Genomic DNA, 18,398 nt, shown 5'->3' with positions numbered 1-18,398 from the left:
AAACCCTCTCTGGAAAGAACTACTTTGAAACTGACAATCAGGAAGACAGCAGCAGATGCTTTTTGCCCCGAAACAATTTGTTCCCTTTCTCCACACCGAGCCGTCGCATTACGCCTCTCCCTCTCTGTTGTTTTTCATAACTCCACATGCCAATAGCCTTCCTTTCTGTCTCTTCCCTAATTACAGACTAGCGGCTGTAAGGATACTGAACCTTATTAGGAACCAAACCTTTACAGAGTCCCACAGGCACTCAAAATGCAGATGGTGTGAGAGGTGTTTGCAGTGAAAGTACCTTCCCTGCATGTAAATTGCTGTTCATAAATGATCTCTGAGGTAAATCTTGCAGAGGGGAGTGAACTGCAGGTAATGTGATTCTCTATCTCTCTCTCTCTCTCTCCCCGGAGGAAATGACCTTTTCTGGCTTGTTGTAGCTCAGGTTCCTTTTTGACATGTAATAAAAGCAGATTCATGCACGGCAGAGCCAAACCGGCCTAATAAAAGCAGCCCGTTGAATGTGTGGCTGCTTCATTTCAGACGATGTCTCTTTTTCAAAGTCGCCTCTGTATCTGCACAGACCACTTTGTTTTAGAGTGGACTATCTGTTCTAGAAGCAGCCGACTCCTGTTTTCCCTGCACTCAAGCCCTTAGCAACCCGTGGAGTATCTAACAACAGACATTTACAAGAGGGGAGATGATCTTTTTCTGTCCTCCTTGAGTCTCATCAACAGAAAGGTGACCTGATGAGTCACTGCGGTTCGTGGGTAGGCTTATGCTCTCCTGAGTATAGTCTTTGAGTTTCCATCTGTATTTTGATCCCAAGAATTGTGCCAGAGCTTTGATTTTAAGTCTCTTCTTTTTGATTTGGGGGGAGCAAAAAGAGAGCTTATTAATTCCTCCTTTTAAAAATATATAAAAAAAGAGAGAGTCAGAAAGCAACTGACAACGAGAGTATCCCTCCCATCCAAAGAGCATGATCTGTAATTGTTATTTACTCAAACTGGCTTCCTGCCCATGCCGGAGCCGATCTTGACAAACTTTTAATTGCTTGGCTCTTCCTCGCTCCCTGTGTTGCCATGGAGATGGAGAATCTAAGCTGAAACGCGCACACCGACCCATCCCATCCCCAAAGTCTCCACCTCGCACCCACATCAGTCATAAGGGATCCTAAACTGGCCCCAACAAGCGAGAAGGGTCCTCATCAACACTCTGTCCCAACACATCGGTGTGGTTTGGTTCACAGTTGGACTCTTCTGGATGTCACCATGTTTCCCTGAGGGGCATCCAGCTGGTTGGGCAATCAAGCAAGCAGCTAATTGGACTCTTGGTTCAGTCCTGCACCTCTGGGCCTCTTTGTCAGGACAGGGTCTCTGTTGTGTTGTCGCCACTTGAGCTAAAGAGACCGCTAATGCCTGGTATGTGATTAAATTACACATGAATCCACAGGGCATCACCTGACCTGAAGGACAGAATGGGACGGAAAATGGTGACTTAATTGGCCACACAAGCCATTTAGCAGAACAATACAGATGTGCTCCAGTCTACTTTTAACCTTCAGCAGGCTTTTCAACCCAGAGAGTCCAGATTTAAGTGAATAGGATTCCTTTTCTCCACGTTCAAACAATTAATTTTAATGCATTCATAATCCACCCGCCACTAATGATTACAGGGATTACGCGTGAAAGTTATTGGCAAAAGGAAAAAATGGCGAGAGTGTAAAAGCCATCTTTTTTTTCAGCTGCAGGACATAATGGGAAAACAGTTGTTTATTGCAAAAGAGAAAAAGCCTTTCCCCTCAGGGCATTCCTGTGGAGATGGCAATTTGGAGGTGAGATGGATGAGTGAATATGTCTCTTTCAGGACATCGTTGATGCCTCACTGAAATGCAATATTAAGCGTAGCAGGTGATTTGTTCTTGATAATGAGAATCGTCCAAGAGCTTTGAAGCAACCGTTTGTCTTTGTGTGTTCAAACACATGACTGTGTGTCAGCGTGTGATAAAGTGCAAATGTGCGATTCGTTCGCACTTCTTCAAAGCAATATAAGTTTTCCGACCATGCCGCTCGGTCGGCAGGGCTTTTCCAGTCTGCTGTGTGGCTCCTTGGTCTTGGTCCCCGGTGTGACAGATCCAGCTGAGAGGCTCTCGCAGCTTTCCTCATCACGACTTGGCACGCTAAGAGAGTTGGATAGTGGTGGCAAGGGGGGTGGAGGGATGGAAGAGAGAAGATGAGGGTGTTCTCGCTCCAGCAGGCTTTATTCTCACTTCGTTCCCCGGGGCAGCACACACCAGCTGGATCTCACTTAATTATGCACACGGCATGGCGCAGAGGTCAACGTGTGACAAGTTGTGTACTTTGGAGAAGTTACTTCATAATATCTGGCAAGTTATAGGCCAGGACAGACTGCGCACAGTGAATATATATCTATGCAATTGTTTTGCAGTCATTGCATTATACAATTGAGTGGTGGCCTGAAGACAAAATAAGCAGAAAAGCTTGAGTACGTCAGTATTATTAAGAAGAATGAGGCGTGGGTCCTTTTTGTAAAATGGGGTGAGAGTAAATGAGGAGAATTTGAGATGAGAACTTTGATGAGACATCAACGTGATTATATTGGCAATGACAAGGACTTCGTCAACTAGAAAAAACAACATTTTTGTTGTCTGTAGAAGATCTACAGAACAGTGTTTCAGAACGAGCAAAGTCTCTTTTTAATGATTGTTTAAAGGAAGAATTAAAAGAGATGAATACGTTTTTAGTATGTTGTAATGCACAGAAAACTGACACCTTTTTATTTTAATAGAAATAAAATGTCACAATCTAAGAAAGTAATCCCAATTGGTTGGATATCAAACAATCTCTTCCAATTTGATGTCTGTAAGAATACGTTGTCAGAAAAATGTCAGAAAATGAGTCAGAAGTCAGAGGGAACAATATGTACACATGGAACAAAGACGAAGGCTACAGGCTTACTGCCAAGAGAGGCTACTATGCTAGTGGTGTCCTAGTAGCCAAGTGTCTGGAAACATCAATACTGCAAAAGGCAGTGCTTATGACAACACACTAAGGGTGTGAGCATTGGGAAGTGCATCAGTCGCTCACTGTGAAGGAACAGACTTAAAGTCCATGGATGGATTATGCGATGCAGCAATCAGCGATCCTAACAATATACAAAATGAAAGCGTTTCATTTAATAGTGTTTTGAAGAGTAGAGTGATACATCCAGTCTGACTTACAATCAGCTGTGTTTGATCAGCGCCTTGAGGATTACAGTGCAGGAACTGTGGATAAGGTGCATGTTAATTTAGTAACTGGAAATTATTTTGAATGTCACTGTAGTACTTGAGACTTATTTAGAAGTGTCTCTTAATATGGCTATTGTTTTATTTCCAGATTTAAATAAACAGAAGATTGCCTTCTTCTTCTACTGTCACATTAGGAATAATATAATACTCAAAACGGGACAAGAAAGAACATGGTTACTTCATGTGTTTGAGAATGACTTGGCTAACTGGAAAACTTTTCCGATCCTCATCACTACTTCATCTTCATCCAGCTCTCAGTGACGCGTCATAAATTATCTCCAGGTCCAGAAAATATAACTCTTCGCCCGTCACCTGGACGTCGTTTTCCTCACAGACCCGAATGTCTTTCAACGATGACAAGTGTGCCCGAGCCCCACTGATGACTGCTGAATCATTAATGGCGCCATTACCGGCTGATACATCTTTTAGCAGCTCTCTCATTTCTGAAGACTGGGACAGTTTTTAATAGCTTCATCTCTGGCCATTTTTGGGAAAAAAAAAGGGCTGTAGTTTAAATTAGCAGGCGAAGCGAATGTTTCCGCACTTAGTTCAACGTGTCGCATTTTCTTGATGGTTATTTATGTCACTGACGCTCTCATTTAGATTTTATCTGACTTCATTAAGTTAACCCAATTACAAAACCATGTAACAGGAAGTAATGATCTCGTTTTAGACATTAGAGCGTGCAGGCCTTCCCTGACATTAATGTGGAGTAAATGCTTTTCATTAACTGGTGGCTTCAGTTGTTGGTATTCACCTCTAGCTGTTCCCTCACATTCTCCGTGCACCTTTACCCTCCTACATGTGCTTTATAGAGTGCTAGTGCTGCCCTCAGAGCTATAAAAGATAATATGAACAGCACACACAAGACGCAGCCGTGCATTGGTACAAATTTGCACACACGTGTGCAGCAAACGCAAACATATGGTGGCAAGATACGCAAGTGTTCTCCTGATAATCATTTATAGAGCTCGGTGGCGAAGGGCAAAGTGCTGTTATCGCATGCTAGCAGAAATGTTTTCATCTCTCAAAAACACTCCACACCAAGCTGCAAACACCATTAGCTCGTACATCCAGGAGATACGATGGGCACTTTCTGTAGCTGTGCCAAGGACTTCTTGTCTGCTGTCATCCTATGGGGGGATAATGAGTTCTCCTTTCTATACTGCTATGCCCATTCCAAGGTCCATTATAACATGAGAACAAAAGGACTTAATCCTTCGCATGTTGCTTTGTCTCAGGGGATTTGAGGATTCCTGGGTCGAACGGAGCCGATTTCAAAGCTCTCCCCCTGTTGTTTCGCTTGGAAGGTTTGACTTCAAAGGAAAGATTGTGATGTGTTGGTGCTAATCCGTCGTGCCCCTGATTGTGCTCATGTAAAACTGTTTACGCTCACATGAAGGCGAAAGCAGACCTACAATACCAAGGCTTTGTTCAAAACACAGAGGGCAGACGCAGCTCTCCATCTCCTCTCGCCCTCCTGGACTGAGAGAGATTTATCAACAAGAGTTGAGGCAGTAATTCTCTATAGTGGATGTTCAATAATTCATTCCAAACACTCTCTCAAGCTTATGGTAAGAGATTGGTAATTGTCTTGCCACGCAGTGCTCTCTCTCCCTCCTCTCGGCTCTGCATTATGTGTGTTATTAAATCCATATGCATCTGGGTGTTTTGTTGTAGATTTATGGAGCGCTTGTATGAATCATCCATTTAATGCTTTGCCGGGGAAGATGATTACCTTTGATTGTAATGGTGGTTTAGTAAATGTGCTGTAGCGCGCTGCGCTATAGTCTCCACTTCCTGTTCTCTCTTTACCTTACTGTCCACTTTTCCAGTAGGTATTTTTAATTCTTTGCGTGCTACAGCTACAAAATGTTGCAGAACTAAAGTATATCAAGAAGTGGGCTGGGGACGACATTATATTTAAGAATGTAAAGTTGATAAAAAGCCTGTATGTGAATGCTCGAGTCCTCCCAGCAAACGCATTTTACAGGTGAAATACACATTAGACACAAAGCTCTTGAAAACCTGACGACTAGACGGATGCTTAGGGAGCAATAAAGAATGTAATAGCCGGCTACTGCACTGCATATGGTTGGCTGCAAGTGTGCAAAATCAAGATCTTTTTGATGTAGATTGATTTCTACCACAGAACACTGACTGCTCACGTCCAAACAGGACCTGAGCTGACTGCTTACCGGAATGCTGAATAGAAAACCTCTTCAAGGACTTGACCGACACGGCTTGTTTAAAATAAGTGACCTGCTTCTGTATGCGTGTTTAGGACTCTGTATATGGAATTTCTGTATGTTCTGTATGTGTGTGTGTTTGTGCAGGCGTGTCCATGTCCTTGAATGACTGGATGTTCGCTTGTTTCCTGTGTGTGCTCTTCCCTGTGTAGTGGCGAGCTGTGCTGTGCGGAGCCTAATTTTAGGTGGCTGGTGTGTGATGTGTTTGCGGCTCTGGCTGTGTCGGAGGTGTGATGTTTATCTCTGCCTCTGGGGAATGGCTGTGACAGTCTTTTTCAGTCGGCCGAAGCTTCTGACTGAAGCCTTTTGTCAGATAGATAAATCACCCCAACGTGTGGCTTACAAATATTGTGTGTGTGTGTATGCGTCAGTAAGCTATTTAATCTACTGAACCTTTGACCCGTTCTATCTTTAAGGTCTGAGATTTATAGAGTGCCTTTCACAGAGTGTCAATTTAGTTTACTATCAAAACTGCATTATGTTATGAGACTTTTACTAAAGCTGCTCTAATCTATGTGTATATGTTAATAATGGATCAGATGACTGGGTTTACTGTGAAAGGTCTTACTCATACGAACCAACAGAGGACTTAGAAGGGCACTTGGAGAGCGCAGACCTCCGCAACTTTTTCAGCAACTTTTATTAAGTGATAGAATGCAAATGATGGGTTTACAGCTTGTTCTTGTTCATCAGTTGATGCAGCTTTGACTCAATCCTGAATCTCATTTTTTGACTTTAAAAAGCTCCTGTAATGATTGAAAAGTAGTAAAAATATCCTTACATTGGATATTTAATTCCAAAAATAAAAATGCACAATAACCCCAGTTGTGTAGTTGGAGGCATTTTAAATGACTGCTGTAGAAAATACGAGATTTATTTCTTCTTACTTTGTTTTCGTCTTTAACACGTTCACCCTCTCGCCTCTCCACAGATTGAAGACATTGTTACAAGAATACAAGATGAGAAAGCAGGAGGTGTTGCCATCCGGACTGTCAAAAGCTTCCTCTCCAAGATCCCCAGTGTGGTGTCAGGTTAGTGTTTGTGTGCGTAGACTTGTATGGAGTGGACATTCCTGTTAACTATACATGGCTGCTTCTCATTGCACATTTACATATGCTGCAGTTTCTTATGATGTTATGATGATTGTGTGTATGTGTGTGCGTGTGTTTGCTTTGACCTTTTGGGCTCATTTAAATTACTGCTTCTACAGTTGGAAGCAGATGAAGACCTGAGCCACTGAGCCAACTGAGACGCTGCCCTTGTCACGCTGTTCTGCTTCTCCTTTCCGTCTGTGTCCATCTGTGTGTATGCGATGTACTACTTCATGTGTTTGTACATGTGTGTGCTTGTGTACGACATGAGTCACCATGTGTTGGACGGCGAGGTCACTCTAGCTCTCCCAAAGGTTATTTCGGAGTCACTGCTTCGCATTGCTCCCCCAGGCCCGATGACCTCTCCATCTTTCCCAGCAGCCTCTGCCAACGCACAATGACCGGGCCAAATATTGTGCTGTCCAGGAGCAGAGAGAGAGAGAGAGAGAGAGAGAGAGAGAGAGAGACACAGAACCGCAAACCTGTTAACATTATGTTATATTCAGACAGCTACTCAGCTTTGAACAGCGATGAATCACAAAGACTTCCTCAAAGCTCATTTGTGTTTGCAGCCTTTGTCGAAAAACCTTTGCTCATGTAGAACTGTGACACAAACTTCTAACCAAAGACCTTCTCTGAATGCCAGGGGCGGACATTGTTCAGTGGCTGATGAAAAACCTCTCCATCGAGGATCCAGGTAAGCCTGCTGAGAAATCTGTCATTACATGTCAGCACAATAGTCAGTATAGTCAATAGTCAATTCAAATGCCCCCCCCTCATCTGTGGGCTTTCTCTCATGTCGAGCAGCTGAAGCCATCCACCTTGGGAGTCTCGTCGCTGCCCATGGCTACATCTTCCCCATCTCTGACCATGTCCTGACACTTAAAGATGATGGAACCCTTTATCGCTTTCAGGTACAGGAAGCTCCTCCATGTGTGTATCCTTGATATGTGTTGCGAGGGCACTAAATATAGAATAATGACGTGATGGTAGTTTGTCATAGGGATATGTTTATTGCGTGATGCTAATGAGAGCAATCCTTGCTAAGCCTATTACTCACCACACCAAGGTCGATACTGTCTATCCCTGCTGGACGCTGCGTCAGAGCGGGACGTGGGCCGCAGATTCGGGGCCTATACGGGCCAGTCGTGCAGCTTGTTAGAAGAGGGGTTTTTTTTTTCTCCACTCCATCTGATCCAGCATGAACTTTGACAGGTCCCTCTGATCGCTCACGGGCTCCACGATGACTCATTACCGTTACTGGGCCATTAGCATCTTAAACTACACAGGGCAAACTCCCATATGGGAAGCACTGAGCTGGCTGCGCTCTGCCTTTGCACTGTTCACTGTCACCAGCCTACACCTGCTCCTCCCCCTCAATCTACCTCTGTATGCATTTATCTTCACCTCCATTGCTCAGGATTAAAAGCCATTATTGTGCCTGCGCAGGGAGGGCAGCGTGTGTCACACTTGCTCATTCAGCGCGGGCTAAAAATATTCCCTCTGATGTTGTCGTGATGCAACAGGCCCACGTCATCAGAACATGTAAGAAGAGTCCACGGTACATTAGAAATGCATTGGCCGGTCTCCATAGCTGTGCTGTTAAGCGTAATGGTATTTATTTATTTTTGCTAGTCTGTAAATGGAGACTATTCTGGAAGAAGACCCATATTTAATGACAACTGTCTTCTGTTCGTTTGTCACAAATGTGCTTATTTTGTGCATGCAGTGAAGTCTTATAGTTCAACTTTATCCTCTATGATGTTTATAATGCTAATGACAGCGTGCATGTTAACCTTTTCGTTCATTACACTCAAACAAGCACGTTCGCCAGCGCCATTTGCTCTCATGCTAATTACCGTTATGAGTAATAATGGGAATGAAATATGTGGTTGAGTACCACCAACTTCTAATTCTGCCCTGTTATTAAGAATGCATGATAGATGCGAGTGATTCATTATTAATGGACTTGGGAATGAACTTCCAATGTGTAATGTCAGTTGCAATAGACAATTAAATATGGATAGAGAGAATATAGATATCATTGCTCCCCAGATAGTTATGTGCAGCATGCGGACGTCAAGGATCACCGTGAAGCAACGAGTTGTCTTTTGACTTTGTGTGGATGTGCAGAGGGAGCGTGGGTGGTGGGAGAAATGTGATTCCATCATTCATGTTGGAGAATATTATTGTTTATCTGGACACTTATGGCGAGAAAAGAATGCAATTCGGATTATTTGCGTAAATAAACACACTCTGTTTCTGTTTCATCCCCTTCTGTTTTCATCAGTCTCCATACTTCTGGCCTTCAAACTGTTGGGAGCCTGAGAACACAGACTATGGTGAGTCACACATTGTCTCCATTTTTGCTTCTCTCTCCAAACCAGTAAGATCTTGCTAATGCCTTCAGTTCTCTCTCTGATACACAACTCCATCTGTTGTTGACGCTGTTGACCCAGCACATGACCCATTCCCTGTAATGCATCTGGCCCTGAGGCGCGCCCACTACAGAGAATCCTGCGGGATAAGATTAGCCAAAACAAAATAAAGGGACGGTCACTGATATAACCACATCTCCGGCTCTCTGCATGGCATTTACTTGAGACTTGTTATTCTAGAAGACAACACATCGCCCGCCTGCTCCATCAAAACATTCATTACTTTTCGTTCACACAGTTGGGACCTCAGTGAAGAAAACAAAGGACAACCCATCAGACTAACTCTATTACCCTCTTCATGTCTCTCTCTTTCTCCTTTTCCCCCTCCTCCAGCCATTTACCTGTGCAAGCGCACCATGCAGAATAAGGCCAGGCTTGAGCTCGCTGACTATGAAGCTGTAAGTACACTGTTTTCAGTGCTGTGATTGTGCAGAGACCATAATATGATGACACTCTGAATGTCCTGTTTTCTTTCACATGGCTGAAAAACAAAAGTAACAATGTCCTCTGGGGCCTTGAAGTGACAAAATCCATTCATCCCAGCAAAAATCCATTATCGAATTACAGACTTAAATACAAATCTGTCAAAGGTCTCTTTTTTTTTTTTTTCAGGAGCACCATTTGGCAGACCACAATGCAGTCATTTACTGTACCCTAATATAAATATCTATAGGCCTGCTTTGCATCAGCAGATCAATACAGTCTCAAGAAGGGCATTACTGCAGTGCTGATCTCTTGCTTGTTGTATACAATAGCAATCTGCTGCACTTCCATATTCTAAATTACTCTGCAGTTATTGTCCAGTCGACTTACTTTCACTCCTATTCAGGTCACTTTCTGCCTCCAGGCCTCATTACTCTCACTGTTAACATGCTCGCTAGTTGGTACTGAGAATATTTTCTCTCTTTGTAGTGACGTCATGTACTGAATATTTAACAGATGCTTGTTTGAGTGATGTTATTGAGGATGAACATGTTGGTAGGTTTTGATATGTGTACATTGTGGAGTTTTAAAGAGCCTGTGAAGCTTTTATTTCTTATACTCAAGCAAAATGTATCGTGATGAGCTACACTCAATTAAGTCGTGAGTTTGCTTTATGAGTCACAGCCATTGCTTGTTGTTATCTGCTGTGTCTCACGTCAGAGATATCTAAAAATGCGACTTCTTTGTACGGATTAAACCATTGAGATCTAACATGTCAATTAGTGAGCTTTAAAGGTGTTGGCAGGTGAGTTTTCTTACCTTTGGACAAAGCCAGGCTAGCTGTTTCACCAGTTCCAGTCTTGTTATGCTATGCTAAGCTAAGCTAACCGGCACTTTGCTAAAGCTTCATATTTAGAGTCCAACAGTGGTGTCAATCTTCTCATTTAACTGTCAGGAAGAAATAACATATTTCTCAAAATACACATTGATTAAGATAAAATAAGATAATCCTTTATTAGTCCCGCAGTGGGGAAATTCACAGGATCACAGCAGCAAAGTGGACAGTGCACACAAGATACAGAGTAGAAAACGGAGCAATATCTTATTACATAGCTATGTGTGAAACTCCAAACACTTTGTGGCATCAGCAGCTCAGTAACTTGTTCAGGGACACCTTAGTGAGAGGTCGCCTCATCTCAACAATGGTAATCCAAAGTTATGGCAGCTGGCCATAACGGTAAATGGATAACGTAATCATCTAAAGGCCTTGAATTCAAATGACCTGCTCCCCTAACGGCGTGTCTGATTGGTTCCCCCAGGAAAACCTTGCCCGGCTGCAGAGGGCTTTCGCCCGGAAGTGGGAATTTATCTTCATGCAAGCTGAAGCTCAAGTCAAGTGAGTAGATGAGTGCGTGTGTGTGTGTGTGTGTGAGTCAGAACAACATGTCGCCTCTTGGCTTCAGAGTCACGCTAATGTGACACAACAGGAAATGGAGAGATGTCGATTCGATCAGGTTTATACATTCATACTAACGTTTTGCTACATGCATAATTTCAGGGCTTCTTCCCCTAGGAAGAGGAAACGCTTCAGTTTGCAGTGTTAGTTGCTCTGCTTTCATGCCTTGCTTTGACTGCAGGCTTACATGCATAAAATACATCAAGCATCCCCCCTATGGAATTAATCAAACACAATGCCCCTTAACTTCTATCTCTAAGAAAGACTTCCATCTGGTGGCTTGCATGTGTAAGTACAGCATCAATGCCTCTTGCATCCTTTATGTAAGGAAAGAGCTTTCTTCTCTTGTCTCCAAAAATCTTGTCATTGTTTTTTGGCCACAGTTTTGCACAAGTGGGGGTGATATGGAAAAGCAATAAATAAGTGTTCAAAACCTGGCATCACTTTGTGTGGCGAGCAGACAGGTTAAGACCCAGCTTTGTGCTCCCCGGTCTGCCCTGTAAACGCTATAAATATGCATGTGGCTAGCTGTGTGTGTGTGTGTTTGTGAGAGTGTGTGTTTAAATTAAGGGGCCTGATTTATTGCGTTTGACCTGATATTTCAGAGGTGTATCTATTGTAAATAAGTGGCTCCTTTGTTGACAGGATTGACAGGAAGAAGGACAAGGCAGATAGAAAGATCCTGGACAGCCAGGAGAGAGCATTCTGGGACGTCCATCGACCAGTGGTAAGTTAGGGCCAACGTCATGACTAAAGGAAAGCAAAGGAAAGGGAGGTCAGATGCTGCAACGGTGTAAAAATGGAAATGATCAAAGAGGAAAGAAAGAAAAGAGGGGCTGTTACGTGGGTAGACCATTTTAGCATTTAAAGCCTGAAACCAGCAGATTCAGCTCAACACACTCTTCAGCCGAGATCCCTGTTTTGTTGTGGGTAACAGAATCATATTTGGTGCCAGTCACTTTGCATACCAGCCTTTTGTGAGGGTGGCATTGCTGAATAGAGAAACGGCATTATATTGTGTGAGGAGGACAGGCGCAGACAATGCATGCAGGAGATCCATCGTTATCTGACCTCGGAACGCGTTCTGTCTCCTGTCACCTCCCACAGCCCGGCTGTGTCAACACCACAGAGATGGACATCCGCAAGTGCCGGAGAGAGAGGAACCCACACAGGGTAAAAAAGGTGAGGACAGGAAAAGATGACAGGTTAGCTTTCCAAACCTTGATATAATTATGATCTCAACACAGTTTTTTAACAAACCTTTCCTATAAAACCAGCGGTTTATGACTTCATGTTTTGAAATGCTGAGGTTCGGCACCAGCTCACCACTCTTGAAGAATGTTTTTGACCAGCCACCAATACCTTTTATTTCAAATTTGTAACAACTCATTTACATTTTGTGTAACTGTTATCTCCCTAAATGCTTCAAGGCCCTATTCCACAGTGTTTACTATTTTTATGATAAAAGAAAAATAATCTATATGTAGAACTACAATTTGTTGTTTGACTTTCTTGTCTTACAAATTTATCTTATAGAAATATCTTTATTACAAAGCAACACAAATACATTCAGATTTTTGTCATTTTGTAATGATAGATATTAATGTTTTTCAAAAGAATATAAAATGACAATGTTTGTATGTATGTCTTTGATTTAGTTTTTGAAATATTTACAAAAATATGTATAAAACTTTACAGAATATACATAGATACTAATCGTTGTTTCCCTGAAAGGGATTAATACAGTAACATTTTTACAAATACACAAATATTTGTGTGTAAAAGCAATCAAACGGAAAACTCAACAGATTCTTCCAACCCATCATATGTGTGATCTGTGTGTAAATGCAAATCATAAACTCCTCTTTAAACCCCAAATTCCCAAACTCGAAACTGAGGCCACGATGATGCCACTGGCCTAGTCCCTGATCTGTCATGGTTTATCAAAACAACAACAAAGGGGTCGATACAAAACATGTCTCTCGTCTTCTTCAGTCGGTCTATGGGGTTCCAGATGATGGCCAGAGCCAGCCGAGTCCCATCCACATCAGCTCCCAGCCGACCAGGAAGGCCACCAGAGAGGACGTTCAGAAGGAGGTAAATCATGGTGTGAAAGGCTTCTCCATAGGTCATTACCACCAGTCTGCCTCACCCATCCATCATAACGACAGTCGGCGACGCAGACTGATGAGCTGCTACCTTATTTAGCTTCCACATTATTCTCTCTCCCCCTCCATCAGATTACCTTCTTGAACATCCAGCTGGACAGACACTGTATGAAGGTTTCCAAAGTGGCTGACAGTCTGATGAGCTACACGGAGCAGTTCGTGGAATACGACCCCTTCGTGTCGGCCACAGAGCCTTCCAACCCCTGGATCAGTGATGACGCTTCCTTCTGGGACTTGGAGGCAAGGTGAGGCTGGAGGGGCCGTGTTGGGATGTGAGCTGAGAGTTCACAGGAGGCTGATGATGCTTAAACCAACGCTGAGGTCAGGTGAAGCGTAGAGTTCTCGGTGCTTGTAACCTAGATGCTTAAGGATCTGTCTGTTTCTGTCTTGTCTCAAATGAGAATTAATGTGTGCATTCCCAAAGGTTTACTGTGTTCTGACATTCTGGCCTCTGCTCTCGTGAACATCTCATTCTGTTCTTTCTAATCTGTTTTATTCTGAGCAGTCGTGACCCCGGCCAGCAGCGTGTGAAGAAATGGGGCTTCTCTCTGGAGGAGGCGTTGAAAGATCCGGCAGGACGAGACCAGTTCCTGAAGTTCCTCGAGTCAGAGTTCAGCTCAGAGAACCTGAGGTGAGGATGGCATTGTACCTCATGCCTTTCTTAAAGTGGCTAAAATCATTATTTTTATTTTAACAATGGATCACATGATTGCTTGTCGGTAAAATGTGTCAGTAATGATGCCATACAATGACTAAGCGATCCTAGAAATTAGATTTTGGGCATCTTTCTGCATAGATACTACAGTTTTTATAACTACTATAATAACTCCCTCGTACTTTTCAGATACACATATGCTATTAATACCATACACAGTGTAGCAAACTACATTTAATCAAGTAGCATAGTACAGTTTTGAGGCACTATACTTCAGTATTTACTGTACTTGAGTATTTCCTTTTTATGTTACATTGTACTTCTGCTCTTCTACATTTTACTGTTACTTTACTGATTTAAGATTTTACATCAAGTTTGTAAATGATGGAAAGGGAAATCGTATTAAATGTTTACTCATCAGTATAGAGAAATTTGCTTTACTATATATATTATAGCACACACTCATTTTATGCAAGTAACATTTTTAATGGTGCATATTATGTATACTGTATATAATAGAAATCTTCAAATTGATTCAGTAATCTCAATAAATGGCATCGTCAGCAGGGGGAATATAACAACACAGGCAGCTGAACTGTCATTTTTTTTAATACACTATCTCACAATTCAGGGAAGTTGTTGTTGATCGGATGTGATGCTTGTTGTAGGTTCTGGTTAGCAGTGCAGGACCTGAAACGGCGGCCGCTCCAGGAAGTGTCCTCCAGGGCACAGGAGATCTGGCAGGAGTTCCTGGCCGAGGGCGCGCCCAGCTCCATCAACCTGGACGCTCACAGCTTCGAGCGCACCAGCCAGAACCTCAAAGACCCCGGCAGATACAGCTACGAGGACGCTCAGGTGGACAGTGTTGTTTCTTTCTCATGGATGAATTCACACAACGAGACATGATCACACACACACACACGCATGGACACACACTAACACAAGTCTAAACCAGAAGCATAGACTGCCAACACACCTAAGCCTGTACACATCATTACAGCCGGTACTGATTTAGTACAGAAGTGTATTGTACGTATAAGCTCTATTTTTTTCTAATTAAAAAGACCCTGATGGGTTTTCACTCAAATACATCCCTGTTTACAACACACACACACACACACGACAGCCATTGATTTCCTCTCCCATCCACTTGCCCAAGGAAACACTGAACCCTTCCACCCCACTCAAGTTACAAAAGGGAATGAATGAGAGGGCAAGGAGGAACAGAAAGGGAGAGGAGAGAATGACCCGAGTGTGTTTGTGCCAGGGCCTAATGAGGCGAGTAATGCCATGAATAGGTTGTTCGGTTGGTTCACCATGAATTCCTCTGGTTCAAAGTGGGTTGGCGATGTGTGACGTGGAACGCCTCTCACTGGCAGGATATTACTCAGCTGTGTCTCACAGGACTCTGTCAGCACGCTCGGTTTGCATCACCAACTCTGAATCACACATGCATGCGTCAGATTAGCATAATCCGACCTGCTTTATTACGCTGCACTTTTCTACATTTTTCCTTTTGCACTCCCCTTTTGTCCCGGGCAAACTCACACTCATCCGTATTTCTTTCTATTGCAGGAGCACATATTCAAGCTCATGAGAAGTGACAGTTATGCACGCTTTTTGCGATCCAACATCTACCAAGATCTCCTGTTAGCCCGAAAGAAGGTGAGCTGCACTCGCTGACCCCGATGTCACCTTTTCTTTTTACAAAAGTTTGTCTCTCTTATTGCATTTCTCATATTGTTTTGTTCCGTTTTAGTGATTTAAAAGACATTTCCGGTTCATAACTATTGTATGCATGTAGTCAGTAAAAAGATATAGGGCCCTATTTTAATCCTGCAATATATTTGCATATATTACATCATGTATTTGCAGCAGCACAAAGCGCAAAAGGTCTGGGAGAAGTGAAATATACATCAGAGGTGTGATGTTTATTAAATACTCTCTTAGCCAGTTACATCACTGGTGTCATTGCTCTGAAACAGCCAATCACTGTGAAGCTTTATCACACAGTATTAATTAGCTGAGAACAAGTGTTACTCTAAGAATCACTGATATACATGTAATGATATAGATGCACTGACTCGGGAATGTTTAATTCAATTTAAAGTTAATTTACAATGTACATTTTTTTACTTTTACCCCATGTAACTAAGTACATTTACGCAATTACTGTACTAGAATTTTGAGTATTTTGAATTTTGATTGTACTTCACTCTACGACATTTATTTACTTTAGTTACTAGTTATTTTGAGTATTCAGATTAGTAATACAGCATACAATCAACTAATAAGTCATGATGCATGATTAGAGATGAATAATGTAGGTACAGTCAGATCAAACTTTATCAGCTGCAACATTAGAGATGCTTACCCATTGATGTATCACTGATTATAATCCAATAATATTATATATATTATTCTAAAATGAGCTATTCTGCATGATTGCAACTTTGAATACTTTGAGCATAATTTGATGCTAATACTGTTGTGCTTATTATTATTATTTCTACAATGTGGTATACTTCTTGTATCACTAGTTAGTTCATTTTGAAATATACACGGGAAAAGCAATTGAAGGACTTGCACTTAAAGGTAATCTGATCACACTTTTAATGATACAAAGGTCGGCCATGTTATTGTCATTTGGCAGTTCTTAACAAGGTATGGCATTCGACATACTGTCATGAGGCTACTTACAGAGCCCGTGAAAGATAAAACAACTGTGCCCAAGATGCAGGTGCAAGGAAACTGTTAAATTATGTAAAATGTCAAGGGAACAGTCTAGAAAAACATTACATCATATGCCAAACACAGGCAAACTGCTGTATGAAGGAGGGACAGCAGTCATGCTGTGAATAGAACATAAGCAGGCAGAAGCGTAAAGTATATGTGTTTGACAGATGCAGCCTAATGTGGTAGTGATGGTGCTTTTGTTTAGCTTTATGTCGTTTTTTTTCTACCTCCTGTGTGCTATCTCTGTCATTTTTAGTACATGCACAGCTAAACAATTAGCTGTCATGTAGCTGTTTCTGTGTAATATGGAGCTTTTCAGCAAATCACAGCTGCCTCTGTTCATGCTAGCCTTTCTCCCCTTCCGTTTGGACACTTCTCCTCCTGCTGGCCTGTCACTGACCCCAAAATACCACATTGTCCTCGGCCCTCATTTTTTGCCATGCTTGGCCCCTCTTTTCTTCACTAACTACATCACCCCGTGACCCCCCCCCCCCCCCCCCCCCCCCAAACACCCGTACCTGACCCAAACACTCACCCTGCTTCCCCCCCCCCCCCCTCCCAAAACAGCAGCCAGCAGACACTGAACAGGGCCGCCGCACCTCCTTGGAGAAGTTCACCCGCAGTGTGGTAAGTCATTTGGAGCTGGGGCTGTTCATATCACAAACCACACTGGCTGGCTCACTATCAGTGGCTTTTGCAACGATAACCATATTACACTCCATTATGGCTCTTAACACCTGTAATAGGATGTGTATTTTTGTGAAAAAGATAACACGCTAGTCACATGAATGGTTCCAGCCAAGCATTTTGGATTTTTTTAAAAAAAGCACCTTGTTGGTAGGGATTTTTTTATTATTTATTAAGCACTTGTACTTTCAGCATCTCAGTCTAGTGATGTGTTTTTGTTTTAATTGACCTTCTAGGGCAAGTCATTGACGGGAAAGCGTCTAACAGGCCTGATGCAGTCATCCTGACACAGCCTGTGCTGGAGAGGCACAGCCAGACCCTGTTGGAGGGGTGAGCGCCACACAGGGTCCACACAGGGGCACAGACAGTGGAGCTGGGCTGGACGGGGCTGCTGTGGATGCTCTCACACACTGCTCCGAGGACTGCTGCCATACTGGTAGTGCAGCACTGGGCCTGCCAGGGTGAACACCCCAAACAGCATCACTGAGGGAAAGACATTGCTGATAAGGGGAACTTTAGCCCACACACACACACACACCACATGGCATGCAGCATACAGGATAAGCACATTCAGACGAGGGCTGCCCTCTTTTGTTCACTTAGTCAGCAAACTAGTTGTTAGGCTCTTTGTTAACGTTTGTATTGTTTTCATTTTGTTTTATATACATGTTTATTGGATAGTAAAAGCACATCTGTGGTGTTGCACCAATATTCTTTGGTTAAAAACGACATTTAAAAGCTATTTGCCACAGCATTTGGAATGAATTGACTAGTTTTCCTAAACACCTGCGGCCAAGGAGGTCAAAGAGGCACATCAACACACACACACACATCTACAGTATTTTGCAAATGTCTCTGTATACTCAAAAGGCAGCCAGCAATAAAGGAAGTGCGACACCACCTTTTTTTTTGTGGAATTATATCCTTTTTATATCCTTAAAATTTCTATTATATCTGTTCATTATAAAGCACATGGCATGTCATTTACATCGTGTTTTTGGCAGTAACCAGGAACACAAGGTTGGTTTCTCCCAGAAGTTATATTTCATAACATCCACAATAGAGACTTTTTGAAGATATAACTTTTCATGCTTCATTACATTCCAAAAATCTGGCACAAGGGCTTAATGTAGCATTCACACGGCACCGTTGCATGTTTCATTCAAATGTCTTTGTTGAGGATTTGTTGAACAA

At 42.6% G+C, this 18,398-nt stretch overlaps 1 protein-coding gene across 7 annotated transcripts in view; it reads left to right on the top strand.

Moving 5' to 3' along the window:
* The window catches only part of LOC306707655 (regulator of G-protein signaling 6-like), a gene marked incomplete at both ends in the record, with an annotated part of 29,945 nt that extends 12,454 nt beyond the window's left edge, over positions 1–17,491 (top strand). The window contains 15 exons of one of the 7 annotated variants that reach the window (XM_079175215.1): positions 6,482–6,581; positions 7,288–7,338; positions 7,449–7,555; positions 8,932–8,983; positions 9,413–9,477; positions 10,822–10,898; positions 11,604–11,685; positions 12,066–12,140; positions 12,954–13,055; positions 13,199–13,281; positions 13,632–13,757; positions 14,450–14,636; positions 15,357–15,446; positions 17,088–17,144; positions 17,441–17,491. In XM_079175215.1, coding sequence (XP_079031341.1) covers positions 6,482–6,581; positions 7,288–7,338; positions 7,449–7,555; positions 8,932–8,983; positions 9,413–9,477; positions 10,822–10,898; positions 11,604–11,685; positions 12,066–12,140; positions 12,954–13,055; positions 13,199–13,281; positions 13,632–13,757; positions 14,450–14,636; positions 15,357–15,446; positions 17,088–17,144; positions 17,441–17,491 — 1,305 coding nt within the window. Of the gene's footprint in view, positions 1–6,481; positions 6,582–7,287; positions 7,339–7,448; positions 7,556–8,931; positions 8,984–9,412; positions 9,478–10,821; positions 10,899–11,603; positions 11,686–12,065; positions 12,141–12,953; positions 13,056–13,198; positions 13,372–13,631; positions 13,758–14,449; positions 14,637–15,356; positions 15,447–17,084; positions 17,145–17,440 lie in introns of all 7 variants that reach the window. The other 6 variants (XM_079175213.1, XM_079175212.1, XM_079175211.1 and 3 more) reach the window with 6 other exon arrangements.
* Between the last annotated feature and the right edge of the window lie 907 nt (positions 17,492–18,398).

Source organism: Pholis gunnellus (genome assembly GCF_910591455.1).
Source record: "Pholis gunnellus genome assembly, chromosome: 15".
Lineage (NCBI taxonomy): Eukaryota > Metazoa > Chordata > Actinopteri > Perciformes > Pholidae > Pholis > Pholis gunnellus.
The sequence above is the reverse complement of the archived record's forward strand: the minus strand, read 5'-3'. Positions and strand labels throughout refer to the sequence as shown.